Consider the following 15,000-nt stretch of genomic DNA (forward strand, 5'->3'; position numbering starts at 1 on the left):
TTCCTGCCTCAGTCTCTCAGTCTTACATTTCCAAGCAAACTCCTAATACATGCACGCATATAGACACACACACACACATCTCATGAACCTCAGATGCTCGGACTATATCGTTGGCTGCCAAAACATGCCTCCCTTTTGCACTGACAGACGAACGGAGCCTGAGGGGGATTTTGGGGCAGGAGGGCTTCAGGGATGAGGAAGTGCAGGATGTAGAGACAAAGACTCAGAGGAAGTGCGAGGAAGGTAACACTGCAGATTGTACTTGTAGACTGCTGTAGGAGGAGGCTGAAGGGGACAAGCTGGTAGGGAGAGTAACCAGAGCAGAGAGGGATAAGGAGAAACTGCAAGGATTAAGGAGAAAACAAGTAAGAGTGGGAACAGGTGGAGTGAGAGAAAAAAAAGAGGGAATAAAAGTGGTGAATTTAGAAGTGAGAAGGTTGTGGTAAAACAAAGAAATGTTACATATGTCTGCTCTCCTTCAGCTTTTTAAAGAGGAGGGGAGGCTGAGGGAAACGGCGCTGATAGAAATCAAATTAACGCTCCAGAAAAACTGTATGATTCTTTCCTCCCAGCCGTCCTCCCGCCGTAATAGCCTGATAATTGCACTTTAGTTCTCCGACATTCAGGCGGCTGGTTTCTCCTCGCCGCGACACACGACGCCCCACACCCCGGCCACACATTTGCATACTGGATGTGTCAGTTGCATAAATTACCACTGCCACTTTAAGCACTGGGCCGCCAAAATAGCAATCATTCTTCTAGAGCAAAGTGGCCCTGGTCTCTCTGTGTATGTGTGTGTGTGTGTGTGTGTGCGTGTGTGTGTATGTGTGTATGTGCGTGTGTGTGTATGTGTGTGTGTGTGTATGTGTGTGTGTGTGTGAGAGGCTGTGTCGGCTCACTCCTGGATGCTTGTTATGACGATTAATATTATTCTCTGAAGCAGTCCTCTCTAATGGGCTGGCTGTATACCTTTCACTTCTCATTAGAATCACTGCAGGCTGTAATGACTCTAGTTCTATCTGTGTCCGTTCTGGTGCCTTGGTGTTTGTTGGTGTGTGTTTGTGTGGTTGACGATACAGGACGAAGCTTTGGTTCTGAGTTCATTACAGTTGATTGAAACAGCTCTGGTCTATAAGCTCAGTTTCTCATTTCTCTTTGTTTATGTATAGTTGCGTGTGTGTGTGTGTGTGTGTGTGTGTGTGTGTGTGTGTGTGTGTGTGTGCGCGTCTGAATACCCAACTGTGTGTTTGTGTGTACCGTACTTGTGGCACTTTTGTGTCTGGGTTGCTCTCTGTGTGTTTAGTAATGCAGGTCTTGTTGACAGCTGTTGTGTGTACCTGCAGCCTGTATCTATGGGAGTTGTTTCATGTCTGTTCACATTTATACGCGCGTGTGTGTGTGTTTGTGTGTGTGTGTGTGTGCGTGAGTGCACTTGTGATTTGAGAGAAGGCCGAGGGGTGACGGGTTGTTTGTTCTCTTGCTCATTGTAATTTGTTCAATATACGCTAATTGCTCTAATTTGTCTGTCTTGTTTCTGTTTGCCTTTATGTCTGTGTGTTTGTGTGTGTGTATGTGTGTGTGTCTGTGTGTTTTTATATGTGCACAGTCTCTGGATGGCTTTGTGTTCGTGGTCAGTCAAGAGGGACGATTTCTCTACATCTCAGAGACAGTTTCTATCTACCTGGGACTCTCACAGGTAAGACAAACTCATCATACACACACACACACACACACACACACACACACACTAGAATAATCCTCTGTATACAAGTACATTTTCACACGTGTCTATAGTCTGCTTTCATGTGTCTGTGTGTGTGTGAGTGTGAATATCTTTGACTGCACTCTTCGCGCTCATCTCTGGAGTGCAATTCTCACGGGGGCAACGCTACACTCTCTCTACCTCTCTCCACCACCCTCTCTCCCTCTCCAGGTGTTCACCTCTGTTGATTGCCTGTGGCCTCTTGTACTGTGAATGTTAAGTCCTGCCATTTTGCCCAGATGCATAAATAATAACAGTAATTACTGGCCCAGCAATCAAAGTGTCGCCCCAGCGCGCTGGGCCTGTCTAGGGGAACAAATCGATAGGCATCTTAAAAGCCACATTGATTGTAGGGAGGGGGAAAAACACCAAGGGGGATGGGAAGATAGATAGAGACAGCCAGAGAGAGAAAGAGAGGGGGAGGGAAGGAGGAGAGGTGTGATAAGAGAGGGATGTTTTGAAGTCAGAAGAATCGGTACAGCATGAGAGAGAGAAGTTAGTGCAACAATAACAGAAGTAATTGAGTGGGATTTTTTTCTAAATCTGTAACATTAAAGGATGAGTTGAAATGTTTTCTTTAAGTCTATCTTCGTACAGTACACACATACCACTTGTAGGATAGAAGAGTCATCAGTCATGTAATCATTCCCCTAGTCTATACTGTCTGAGTGTTTGTTTGCTGTAAGTAAGTTTTTACTTCTTGTGTTTCCATTGTGTTTTTTTGCTGACCCACGGCAGGCAGATACTTCCTGGTAGCTGCATGTGGGTTTGATTCCAGATGCACACAATGGACTTATGTGACTACAAGAACTATAAGTGAATACCCACTTGATTTCAGATTGTCTCATATGACGCCTCACACTATTTCTGGCTTGATACTAGTACACGTTGTTTTGTTTCCTATTGGTTTCGGATGCAAAATATGTCCTGCTGTAGACAGTTATGGTGGAGTTTTTGATTTATAGTTCAACGTCATGCATTTCACCCAATGATGGCAACACTGCAACACCGCAACATCCAGATGATGTATTCTGCATGATCTGGCCATATCGTTCTTTAAATTATATTCCCCATAGAAACTGTAGGTTTTGTGTTTGCATTCTTTCTTCAGATTTATGGTATAAAACAACAATGGAATGGTTAACATTGCTGAATAAGAGACTCTTTCAAGTACTACAGTACAACTTGCCATAACCATATTTGCATTTTCTCACTCATTCGTTGCTAGATTTGTTTTTATTGAAAAGCAGCAGATTATTGAATATAACTTCAACTTGCTAAATATTTTCTTCGCGCTCAATTATCTCCACTGGTATAGGACATTTGTAGGAGAAAACACAACACAAGCAGTCTAAGCTGACCAATCACAGTTCTTGCACTTTTCATCGAAGCTGCTGTAGACCTATCTATAGACCTAGATCTATGAATGCAACTGAATATTGTCATTTAGGATCTATTCAATGATTATAGCAGGCACTAACTCTTTTAATGTCAGTATTGGCATGTTAGTATGGTATTACATGAACAAGACTTGAAAAAATATAAACTTGTCCTGTAAGCAGACCTAATGCTGAGTGCTAAGGATTCAATATGTGTGTGTATTTAAGAGCTGTTTTGGGTTTTTTTCTGTCTTCAGCTACACACAAGAGCAAAAAAGTTAAGACAACCAGCCAAAACAATAAGATAAAGTGGTAAAAGCTGGAAGACAACAAAATGGGAGCAACAGAGAGAACCAGACAGACAATTACAAGAGAGAAGGGGGAAATGGAGAGAGAGAGACAGTGGTACAGAAGAGAGAGAGAGTCTGAGTGTGCAAATAGAGTTTAAATGTGCAGTAGGAATGAAATTCTCCTTGGGATTGCCTAGGTAAACAAGACAGCCGAGGCTTTGGTGGAGATGCTAATAAAACAGGACTGTTCTTATCAGCTGAGCAGATGGCCTAACCCATCACATCTACTCAAACAGGGCCTAAGCCATCAGCATTCTAATAAAATTATTTATGATCGAAGATTATGCTCCAAACCTTGAACATACAACGCCACGTTTACCTTCCCGAAACGATGGGAGCAGGCGGGGACGAGGGGGCTTTACAATGGGAAAGAGAGACAGCCAGAAAGGGTAGATAGAGCGAGTTAGGGGATATATGAGAGGGGAGAGTATATAGTGTGTTTATGGCCACAAATGACGAGGAAGAAAAACATACAAAAAGAGAGAAAGGGAAGAGGACAAAAACGCTTTGAAGTACTTTGCTGGTGAGTGGAGGCGGACACTGGGGAGAGAGGAAGGACAGACAAACAAACGATGTTGTGAGTGGAAAAGTGTAACTGGTGGTTTGTTTTAGAGGGCATATTGCCCCTGTGGACCGCCCCTGCCGTCTCCTGTCCCCCCCTCTCTGACCCCTGTGCCCTGGCTTACACCCTGGGTCTCTCCCCTGACGGGGGGGTTGCTTAGCCGGCTTAGCCCAGGTCAGGCACCTTGACCAAGGGCACAGCCTGCCGCCCACTCCCCTGGCGCCTGCAGGTATCATTTTTCTTCTCACCGGGGGTCTCCAGGCCAGAAGCACGGGAGTTAAATCTGGGAATGCCACACAGCCGATGGCGGGGAAGTAGAGGTGGCAAGAGAAGGGTGGGTAGAGTAGAAGAAGAGGAGATGAAAGTGGGAGAAGATGAAGAATCGGAAGGAGGAGAAATGGAAAAGATGGAGAAGTAAGAGTTGCGCAGAAGGGGTTGGGAGGAGAAAGAAAAGGGATAAATGGGGTAAAGAGAAGGGAGGAAGGATGGTAGATTGAGGGAGGAGAGAATTGATCTGGGAATGGTTAGTATGCAGCCCCCGCTCCCCCTCCCCCTTCTCCCCTCTCCTCCCTCCCTCCCTCTCTCCTCTCCCATCAGTCAGCGAGGGCTGAGGGCTGAGAGTGTGTTGTGGACCACTGCCCGGATGCCTCATACATATTAAAGCCCCCTGCTATTATTTATATCATGTCTCTCCTTCCCCTGCTCGCTGCCCTCCCCCTCCTCCCCCTCATCCCCCACCACACCGCCATACATACATGCACGTGCGTGTCTGCACACACATACACATTCACGCAGACGCACTGACAGACAACTACTCACACAAACAATGACACCCAATGACACAAAAACAGACAGTCTAGTCACATACACAGAGAAACACAGAGGCATGTCGTGCTCTTGCATATACGCACAAACACACAAGCACACGCACACACACACACACACACACACACACACATACAGATTTGAATGATCTCGGTCTCTCCTCACGTCTCCCTTCTCGTCACATTCTATACCTGTTTTTACGTCTGAGCCTGACTCATCCTCTCAATCGCTCCGTCTCTTTCTCATCTTTTCATTTCTGTCTGATCTTTTTTCAATCCCTCCCTCCTGCCTGTGATGGAGTGATACTATTCGGATACGTCTTAAGCCCGGTAAAGCCCATAAGGACCTGTTTGTCTCTCTACCTTGTTTTCCAATACCATAAGGCCAGGGGATTGTGGCTCTTTCAAATGGCTGGTCCAGTGTTCTGAACAGAGGTAAATTTAGTCCTTGTTTAAAATGACAAGAAGTCCCTTTGCAAAAGAATTGGTATTCATAAAATACGGACTCCTTGACCCTAGACAAATAGATGAAAAGACAGGTAGATCTATCCTGATATACAGTAGTCAGTAATAAAAGATGCCCAAAGCAAGGTTGAGAAACCAAGCCCAGTCCATTTTCTTGTCAAATATCCTGCCTCTTAATGTGCAGATACAAACTCTTAACTTTTAAACTTAATGAATAAGTCAGTTTTGATGTCAGAATCAAAAGCAATGCGGCAGAAAAATCCAGCACCTAGTAATTACACTGCTGAAGTTATATCTGGTTGTGAGAAGATCATAGGATCAAAAAAAAAGAAACATTTATTCTGTAGATTCAGGGTGATGTGAAGCTTTTCATATAACTCCTTCGATACTCTTGACAGTTTTTGGGCCTTAAGCATAATGAATCATTGCATTTAAAGGGTGTTTTATTAAATTCATTTAAAAAAAATGCAGATATACTTTTTCCCTTGAGTTACAGAACCCCTCTGTATTACTGTTATCGTAACCCTCAACTTATTGATGGTGCTATCTGTGGTTAAGCTATGCTATAGTTAATTAATGCTAAAACACCTTAAAGCAAAATTAAGTTAGAGTATATTTATCTGTACAACGGAATATGCCTGCAAAGTAAAATTGCAAGAGGTAAACTATATTCCTTGAATTTGATTGGATCCCTCAAACATGGGCATGGCTTTGTGAATACAATGAGATAAGGAGCTGTAGAGTCCGTCTCCACCTGGCCACACCTCCCTCACATGCATCAGGCAGAGGAGAATGAGGGCACAACTGTGCAAAGTTTTTGCCAATTGAGACCCAAACACATGTACAACTATAGTTTTATAGCTGCTACAACCTATGAGCTAACAATGTGATGTTTTATGCCCCAAATCTCAATTGACTGGTTCGATTTGCGTATGTATGCTCGTGAGGTCAAGTCATATTTCAGTCATATCTCATAAGCTTTACAGGGAAGAGAAAAGAGGTCTTTATCTCCATCTCTGTTGGTATCAAATTAAAGCAAAAATGCCAAAATAAATGAGTAGATAAATGAAAATTTGTTAGTAGGTAGCCTTTTTTAAAAACATATTTCAAGATGTCAGAAAATTGCTCCATATAACACTCACAAATTTAGAATTTTAAAAATGTTTATTACAGGTGGCAAATTTAAAAAAGAAATACAGGGCAACCCCCAAGAAATTAAATCCTGTATATCTGAGACTAAGAACCTCTATCCCTTTACTTATCCTCCTTCACTCAGTGGGGGTTTTCTCCATCTTTACCTCTCATTGTCCATCGTTCTCATTCCTCCACTCCCACCTTCCCCGTTTCCTTCGCTCGCTCCCTGGCTGTGATGTCCTTGAGGGCCTGCTGAAGCTCCCATAAAGCCTGCAGTAAATGGCTCTAATCCGGTAATAAATGGCTGTGTCCTACAGACAAGGGTGTGAGGCTGCTGCAGCCACGGCTTTATCAGATGGAATAGTATTGGCACACGCATGCACAGACGCACACACACATTCACAGATGTAATAGAAGCTGCATACATGTGTGTAGGCATGCATGCTCTCTCCACCCCCCCACCCCCAAACACACACACACACACACACACATGCTCATTTAAACATCTTCAGATGGAATCACACCTGCTCCAATTGTGCTGCTTTTATGGATGCCATGCAAGAGCAGCACCATTATTACCTTTAAATGATTAGAGATGCGACTATGATGCATTATGATGATAGGATCATATAGAGCTGTATGAGCTGTTGCACTGCTCTTTATGCCTACTGGGATAGACTGCTGGCTGTAACTGAATGAAGTAGCAGGGAGAGACACGGGAAATAAGAAGAATAGTAATGTGACCTTTGGAGATACTTGGAGTTCACCTGTTTTTAATCAGCAAATACAATTGATTTTTATCTTCCCTGGTTTTATTTGTGTAATACTGTAGTCACTTGGTCCTCTGAGACTGGACTTGAATGTATGTACGTGCCTGTGTGTGTGTGTGTGTGTGTGTGTGTGTGTGTGTGTGTGTGTGTGTGTGTGTGTGTACGTATGTGTGTCTGTCTGTCTGTGTCTGTGTGTGTGTGTCTATGTGTGTGTGTGTTTGTGTCTGTGTGTGTGTGTGTGTGAGAGAATGTCTTACAACCTCCACTCTCCTTGTTGAGTTGTAACCCTGAGCTACGTTTTCATTTTACTGTCATAACGTATATTGATTTTTATTGTGTGTGGGCGCACGCAAGTGCACTTGCTCATGTGTTGGTAGATGTGCTCCTCAGCTTCTGTTTTTGATCAGTATGTGCACCACTCTTCAGGTGGAGCTGACCGGCAGCAGTGTGTTTGATTACATCCACCCAGCGGACCACGTTGAGATGGCGGAGCGGCTGGGGATCAGGCCGCATCTGAGGGCCGAGGCTGGCTGTCACACGGCCCCTGAGAGCGCTTCCAGCTCCGCATCCACCTCCTCCCTAGCTGGAACCCCTGAACCTGGTACTGATCATGCAGTCAGTTTATAGAAAAAACATCAAAAAGAAAAAAGAAAAGAAGACTTTGAATTTGCATTGTCAAAATTTAAAAAACAGTTCAATTTCTGACTCATTATTTGTCTTTGAGATGCATATGGTTGCTTTGTCATCCTCAGCTCCATCTAGTCCTCATTCTCCAGCTGATGAACCTCCCGACCGCGGTTTCTTTATCCGCATGAAGTCCACTCTCACCAAAAGAGGCCTGCACGTCAAATCTTCTGGGTACAAGGTACAAATGCCTGAGGAAAAAGTACTCAGACTGCCAAACCGTTTCTTGTATTAATACATATTTTCTTGTTTACCTGTTTGTTCTTGGCATGGTGAAATTACAAGCAGACCCTTGTCACTTTGTTTTGCACCACCAGTGTTTCATAGCACTGTCAAGTTGGTCGTTTTCACTGTGTTTTATGGCTGTGACCTTATTTCACACTGGATTGCTGCACACAACATTTTACTAGCCACAGTGCTGTAAAGCCAGTGCTGTTGCATTCTTTGTATCTAAATTTGTTTTGTGTTCATGTTAAATATGTATTGATGAATGTTTCCATTAAATTCATCTTAATGTCCCTTGTACTTGCTGCTTGCTTGTTGTGTTACTGTTGCAATTCATCAGAAAATAATACAAATATAAGCTTCTGTGTAAACTTACGCATATATATACTGTTACATTCTTCTGTTTCGCAGGTGATCCACGTGACAGGACGAATCCGATGCCGCCCTGCACTTGTTCCAGGCTCTGCACGTTCAGTGCGTCGACCTTTGGGTTTGGTTGCATTGGCACACACACTCCCGCCTACCACGCTTAATGAAGTCCGCATGGAGAGCCAGATGTTTGTCTTCCGAGTGAACATGGACCTACAGGTCACATATTGTGAGAACAGGTAAAAGGTTTTATTTTGTATGCGGTTAATGATTTTGGAGCGCTCCTATTTGAATGTTTTTTCACGAGGAGTCGGCCAGTTGGTGGTTTGAGAAGACACGTCTGCTCCGGATTAGTGCACAAATGTTTATTTGTTGCTTTTCTTTACAGGATCTCAGAGTACATGGATCTGACCCCAGCAGAGGTGGTGGGACATACCTGTTATCACTTCATCCATGTAGAAGATCTGGAGAACCTCCGGCAGAGCCATGAAGACTGTGAGTCACATACACTCCTGGCATTGTACACATTGTCTGAACTTCAGGGTTTAATGAATGTAGGAGTGCCTGTTGAAATCAAATCCTGTCCTGTTGTGATAGGCGCCCTCTGCTGCCATCATCATGAACTGCCAAACTCATCATGGTCCTCTTTTCTGCCTTCCTCTCTCCTCTTTCTTTCCCTCGTATACATCCTTTTCTTTCCCTTTCTTCAGTGCTGAGGAAAGGCCAGGTGGTGACCAATTACTACCGTTGGTTGCAGAGGAGAGGAGGCTACCTGTGGATTCAGTCCACAGCTACCGTCTCAATCAACCACAAAGCCCCCCATGAACGTAACGTCATCTGGGTCAATTACGTTCTCAGGTCAGCTCAGCCGCAGCAAACACATAACACTGTAAATGCATGCACCATACTGTGCAATGAGATTCTTCAAGTGGATAGATGATGTGTTTATATGAAAATTAAATACTGATGAAAGCTAACAGACATTTTTATTCAAAGTAAGTCAATTGTGGAACATAACCTGAAGCTTTAACCTTATTATGGACAGTCTATTTTTATTTTTTTGACAAATCTCTTTCTTTATTGGTCAGTCTTTTTAAAAATGTATCATAGAATAGTGTAGCATTATTAATCAAACCCGAGTTTTCGGATTTTACAGCTACTGCAAATTTAAAATTGTAGTGTTGGTTTGTATTGGTTGGTTTTAAACACCTTATTACTTTTGTCTAAGGCTTTGTTTATTTATTGCACAGACACAACAACTGCAATAACCTCAAGAAAATGTGTTTTTTCCTGTTTCTCTTGGTATACACACATATTCCCACAGAGACTAATGCAAATGTACCCAGAAGAAGCCACATATACACACATACATCCACAAACACAGTACATAACAAAAATGCATGCACAGCGACAGAGCAGTCGGACAAAAAAACAAGAGGAGTAGGCTGAATTTCAATGCTAATTGGACTGAAGCTATATAATTACAACAAATGGATGTCAGAATTTTGGGGCTGAATGGTGTTTTAGTTAATTAGTGCTGTAATTACAAGAGCTCATTAACTTCTCCAACAGCCTCCTCCTTGTCTGAGCTTAACTGTGTTTAGGTGGGCTGCTGAGTGGGATATAGTGTGTGTGCGTGTGTGTGTCTTTAGGGCGGGGTCTGCCTATCTTTCTGTTTGCGTGTGTCAGTGCTTGTGTATGTGTGATAAGCTCTGTTGTTTGGAGATTTGGGTGTGTGTTAGGTGGGGGTTACAAAGGTGTGAGGCAGTTTGGCTATTGGAGGTTGTTATTAGGCTGATTATATGTTATTTCCATCTCTAAGTATTCACTCAAATCAGCACAGCACTATTTTTTTTTTAAAGCTGTGAGTGGCTTTAAGTGGTAGATGATCATTTGTGTATACATCCACCTTTTCTCCCTCCATTTCTCCTTTTTTTAAAATTTCCTCTCCATTAATTCATCCATCCAGTCGAACAGAGTTGCCCGACACACCCCTGGATGTACTGCAGCTTCCAGAGAGCATAAGAGCAGAGCGACTTCGAATAAGCTCCTCTCCCACCGACAGCTCCCAACAGGCCCGAGGTAGGAAACTACACACACATTACTACCGTCCCATGATGCCCGCTGACACACAGAAACACCTGCCGACACGTCTTCTTATCATATAAATCTTCCTTCCTCCTCAGGCTCACAGTCAATGAAGAACTCAGTGGGGAAGAGTGACCCTGATACTAAAGCCAGAGAGAAATTCGGTGCTGCTGCCATCCAATCAGAGGACAGGAGGAAGCGCCTGCTGAGGTCCGACCCCGAGGGCGCTCCACCTGAAACCCGACGCAGGCTGGAAGAACTCCGTCACACCGAAGAGAGCGTGTCAGCCTCCTCGGACCTGGCGAGTGAAAGCGAGGGGGAAGAGGAGGAAGAGACAGAGTGGGACCAGGGGGGAGACAGTGACAGATTGAAACAAGAAGACGGCGGTGGAGGAGGTAAACACAGCAGAGGAGGAGACACCCCCACTAGAGGGGATAGGGGGGGCAGGGTGCACAACGGCCGGGCAGTGATCCAACAGCTGAAGAGTGTAGTGACCCCGTCTCCCCTGCCTTGCAGCCCCAGCATCAAGACTGAACACGAAGCCCTGACCACTGGGGGGCGCTGGGGGTCTCACACACAGACCTCCACCTCGCACACACACACCACCCAGCCCCAACCCTCACATGCACACACACCCTCCAGCAGCCTCAATGGCGACAGCCCCACCACCCCAATACCCGACTCATCATCCAGCAGTGAAGCCCCTCCAAAAGGGTTGTTTACTCCCCCGTCCCCAGCTCTGTCTCCCGCCATGTCCGTGTCTTCCCCGTTGCCCCGTGAAGAGAGGGTTGTATCGGGGGTGGTCAGTCGGTGCAGTGGAGGTAGCGGCGGTCCTGACTTTGAGCTGCTACAGAGACTGGCTGCAGGCGGCGCAGCAGGGCGGGTCCTCTTCCACCCCCTTGCCCTCGGCCCTCAGGGCCCTCAGAGCCTCTACGCCCCCAGCACTATCCGCTACGCTCCACCTGAGCTGCCCCCCTCCCACCACCACAGCACAGGACACAGCGATGGCCTGCAGCTACGCTCGGACCACCACAAGGGACCCCCGTCGGCCTTCTTCCCCCACCTACAGCGGCTGGCTGGCTTGCCACCCTTCAGTGGTTTCTCGCCGTCTGACAGCCCTTTCTCATCTGGCCTGCCCTTCTGTATGAATGGACTGAGGGGGGCTGCAGGCTCAGAGGAGGACTGAGACTGAGAGAGGAGGAGGTGACAGGAGAAGAAAATAAAAATGAAGGACGAAGCAGATTGACAGAGCAAAGAGAGACATTGAAAAGGGCAGGAGGGACTAAAGTGGCAGGACATTAAGCCTCTAAGGACGTTACTGATTGGACAATGACTTGAATAACTGCAATTTAAAGTATGTGACAAGCCGCTGCCGTAGGGAACTATTATGTCTGTCTATTGTGGACATGTGACAGTGACTCTCAGAGAAAACGGGACATGGAAACTTTTGACTGGTTGTCCCTCAAGACTTTCCGTCTCTACAACAATAATGAACTCTATGTCTTTCTCTTGATAACTGTGTTGATTTCTGTGTCTCTTCCACTCAGAGAAGCCATATTGTATATAGAGACAAAACCATAAAGACCCTCAGCTCACATCCTTCAAAACCGTCACCCCAATTAACCCAATTAACCATGAAGCCAGTAGAAAGAGATGGACACTTGTCTGTAGGAATGAGAATGACTTTGGAATATAAATTTTTATTATTGCAGTATTATATAATTCATCTCTTATACTGGGATTGAGCCGAGAATTTGATTATAGGGTTTCCCTTAAAATAGATGGAGGAACCCCTTGCCAGGTGTTTTTTGTATTGAGATTCAAAATTATTAAATTAAAAAAAAGTATTCATCAGTCCGCCATACTTAAAGCACACTGTTGGGGACAAAAATATAAAGAAAGTAGTCCCAGACATTCCATAATCTATAAGGGAAGAAAATGCAATGCAGACAGGAGATGCTATTTCTGTTGTTTGTTTATAGGAAGATCATTTGTTTTAACTGAGTGAGAATTAATTATAGTATGTTCTGTCTGATGCTGCAGTTGTGTTTGCGTATGAAAGCCATATATCTTGTTTTTTTTTATTATTTTTTAGCTTTTATTGATTTCAGATAAAACTGATGGAAGGACGGTGTGAAAAACATGTCTAGGGAGGCAAGATAACATTGTTTTATTGAATGCACAATATCATTCAATACATTTTTTATTATTCTTTAAAAAAGATATTTCTAAAAAAAATGTTGTTAGGCAGAAAAAGTGTTTATGATCATTTAAAACCTTTGTTTTTTTCTGAGCACTTATTGAAATGTGTTCCAGTGTGAACTCAAAGCACTTCATCACTTAACACTCCCTGTATTAGCCTGTTAAAACAGAAAACAATGCAAGAGTGGCCACTCATATCATAGCCTGACAATGGAGTAGAGGGAATAAACGGTCATTAAAAAAGGCAGGTGTGTGATAAATTAACAGACCTTGTGTGACCGTAAAAAGACGACCATTAGAGGTCAATAATAATGAACTCTAACCAGAAATGCTCATATTGGTTTCAGTTTAATTCAAAGCTCTGAATTTAAAAAAATGGGAATGTAAAACAGTGTCCGTAAATTCCTCTCAGGATTGAAAAAACAAAGTCAAAACACTTTTTATATGACAAAAATATCACTTTTTTTCAATATGCTGCTCAGAATATTTAATCTCCTATTTGAACTGAACAATTAAGTTCAGTCACAAACAATTGTTTGTCAAAAGACGCTCCAAACACTCCAAAATATGACGTTTAACATTTTGAAAATATTTGGTCAAAGTCATTATTAAACATCTGTGAGGTGATTTGCAATTTTTTAACCTTTAGCTTCATCAACAATAATAATCCATTACCTAAATATTCAGAAATGAACATCACTTAATTCTTTAGCACTTTGGAATGAAATCCTTAAAATGCAGCTGCCAAGATACACCGAAATACATGTCATCCAAATGACTCATGGCATACACGTATTGTAACTTGTTTTCTTCCAAATTGAGATTATGGTCGACCGTCTGATCCGAGCGCTCCATTTTGGTGGGAATGCCTGATGTTCTAATGTCCGACAGGAAAAAAAGCATTTCTAATTGTTCGGATCCAATGTGCACTACACACCCATACAGTAGCTGTCACATACAAATATGTGTGAGCACACATATTCTCGGGTGTTTAATGGTATAATGTGTGTGTTTGCGTGCCTGCGTGTGTGTATGTTGTTTTTTTTCTTTTCTGTTGTTGAATTAAATAGCTAACCCTTTGCCCATCACTGTGAATCTAATGTTATCCTCCCATCTTTGTGAATACTCCACCCACTCATCAAATGAAATGAACAAATGTAAAAAGAAAAACAGTGATACAGATGACGATAACAATAAAAATATTCCAGTAGAGGAGCACAACTCAGGCTTTCCTTGTTTATTTTCTTGCTTCTGTGCATAATTTTAACACACACCCGACAATAAAAAACTCATTTAAGATGTAGGATTCTGTTTTTTGTTTTTTTCATAGTTTCTCATGTGACTCAAACAGATCATTTAAGTTTGTTCTGAACTTTGCATAGCTTATACTACATTTATTATTCTTAATATTACAGGCAGACTTGTTCACAATACATCAATATTTCAGACATTTAAAAGGCATTTCTACGCAGCTTTCAAACAATACACAGCCGAGATGAATAAACACATACAGATCAGTGGTAGAATAAATATAAAAGATGTCTTTGTCACAGAAAATAGTAATGTATTACAAACAAAGCAGGAGGGCGAAAACTGCAGTTATCATCTTGTATGTCCCTGGAGTAGACAAGATACAATAAAACACAAAATAAAACATAACACTATTGATCCTTAATAATAAAAAAAGTAAAGCGTGGAGCAGCTGAGATTGACCCTGACATGAAGTGATGCAGTTGGACATTATTCCACTGTGTTGGATCCAACAAAGGCCGTAAAAGTGTTTTGAAATGAAAACAAAAGCGCAGTATGTGTGTGTGTGTGTGTGTATATGAGTACATTGTGAGCGTCTCGCTTATGAGAGACTGTATGCAGGCATGCATTACCGTGTGTGTGTACGTTGGATATGTGTGTATGTGTGTGTGTGTGTGTGCATCTTCATGAATTTGTGAGTGTGCGTGTGTGTGTGTGTGTGTTGTCTGAAGCAGCCCCAGGGAGGGGCTCTGACATTGAAGACGGGTTAAATCCTGTTTTACATTCAAGTGGCAGGCCCTAGTTCATTAGAGTGAGGATCATTCCTCCTCAAGACCAAAGGAAGCGCATACTAAACAAGAGCAGTTGTTGGGGAGAAAATGCCATTGTACGTGCAAAAGTGTATGTAGGCTACTGTATAAGTGTGTGTGTGCGTG

At 43.2% G+C, this 15,000-nt stretch overlaps 1 protein-coding gene across 1 annotated transcript in view; it reads left to right on the plus strand.

The window, feature by feature from the left end:
* npas1 (neuronal PAS domain protein 1) overlaps window positions 1-11,798 on the plus strand; it is a 25,672-nt gene extending 13,874 nt beyond the window's left edge. The window contains exons 4-11 of the mRNA XM_053320942.1: window positions 1,607-1,696; window positions 7,673-7,847; window positions 7,999-8,111; window positions 8,567-8,763; window positions 8,913-9,019; window positions 9,235-9,382; window positions 10,494-10,606; window positions 10,711-11,798. Of these exons, the coding sequence (XP_053176917.1) occupies window positions 1,607-1,696; window positions 7,673-7,847; window positions 7,999-8,111; window positions 8,567-8,763; window positions 8,913-9,019; window positions 9,235-9,382; window positions 10,494-10,606; window positions 10,711-11,798 (2,031 nt within the window). The remainder of the gene's footprint in view (window positions 1-1,606; window positions 1,697-7,672; window positions 7,848-7,998; window positions 8,112-8,566; window positions 8,764-8,912; window positions 9,020-9,234; window positions 9,383-10,493; window positions 10,607-10,710) is intronic.
* The last annotated feature ends 3,202 nt before the right edge of the window (window positions 11,799-15,000 follow it).

The sequence above is a fragment of the Scomber japonicus genome, chromosome 6, assembly GCF_027409825.1.
Source record: "Scomber japonicus isolate fScoJap1 chromosome 6, fScoJap1.pri, whole genome shotgun sequence".
Lineage (NCBI taxonomy): Eukaryota > Metazoa > Chordata > Actinopteri > Scombriformes > Scombridae > Scomber > Scomber japonicus.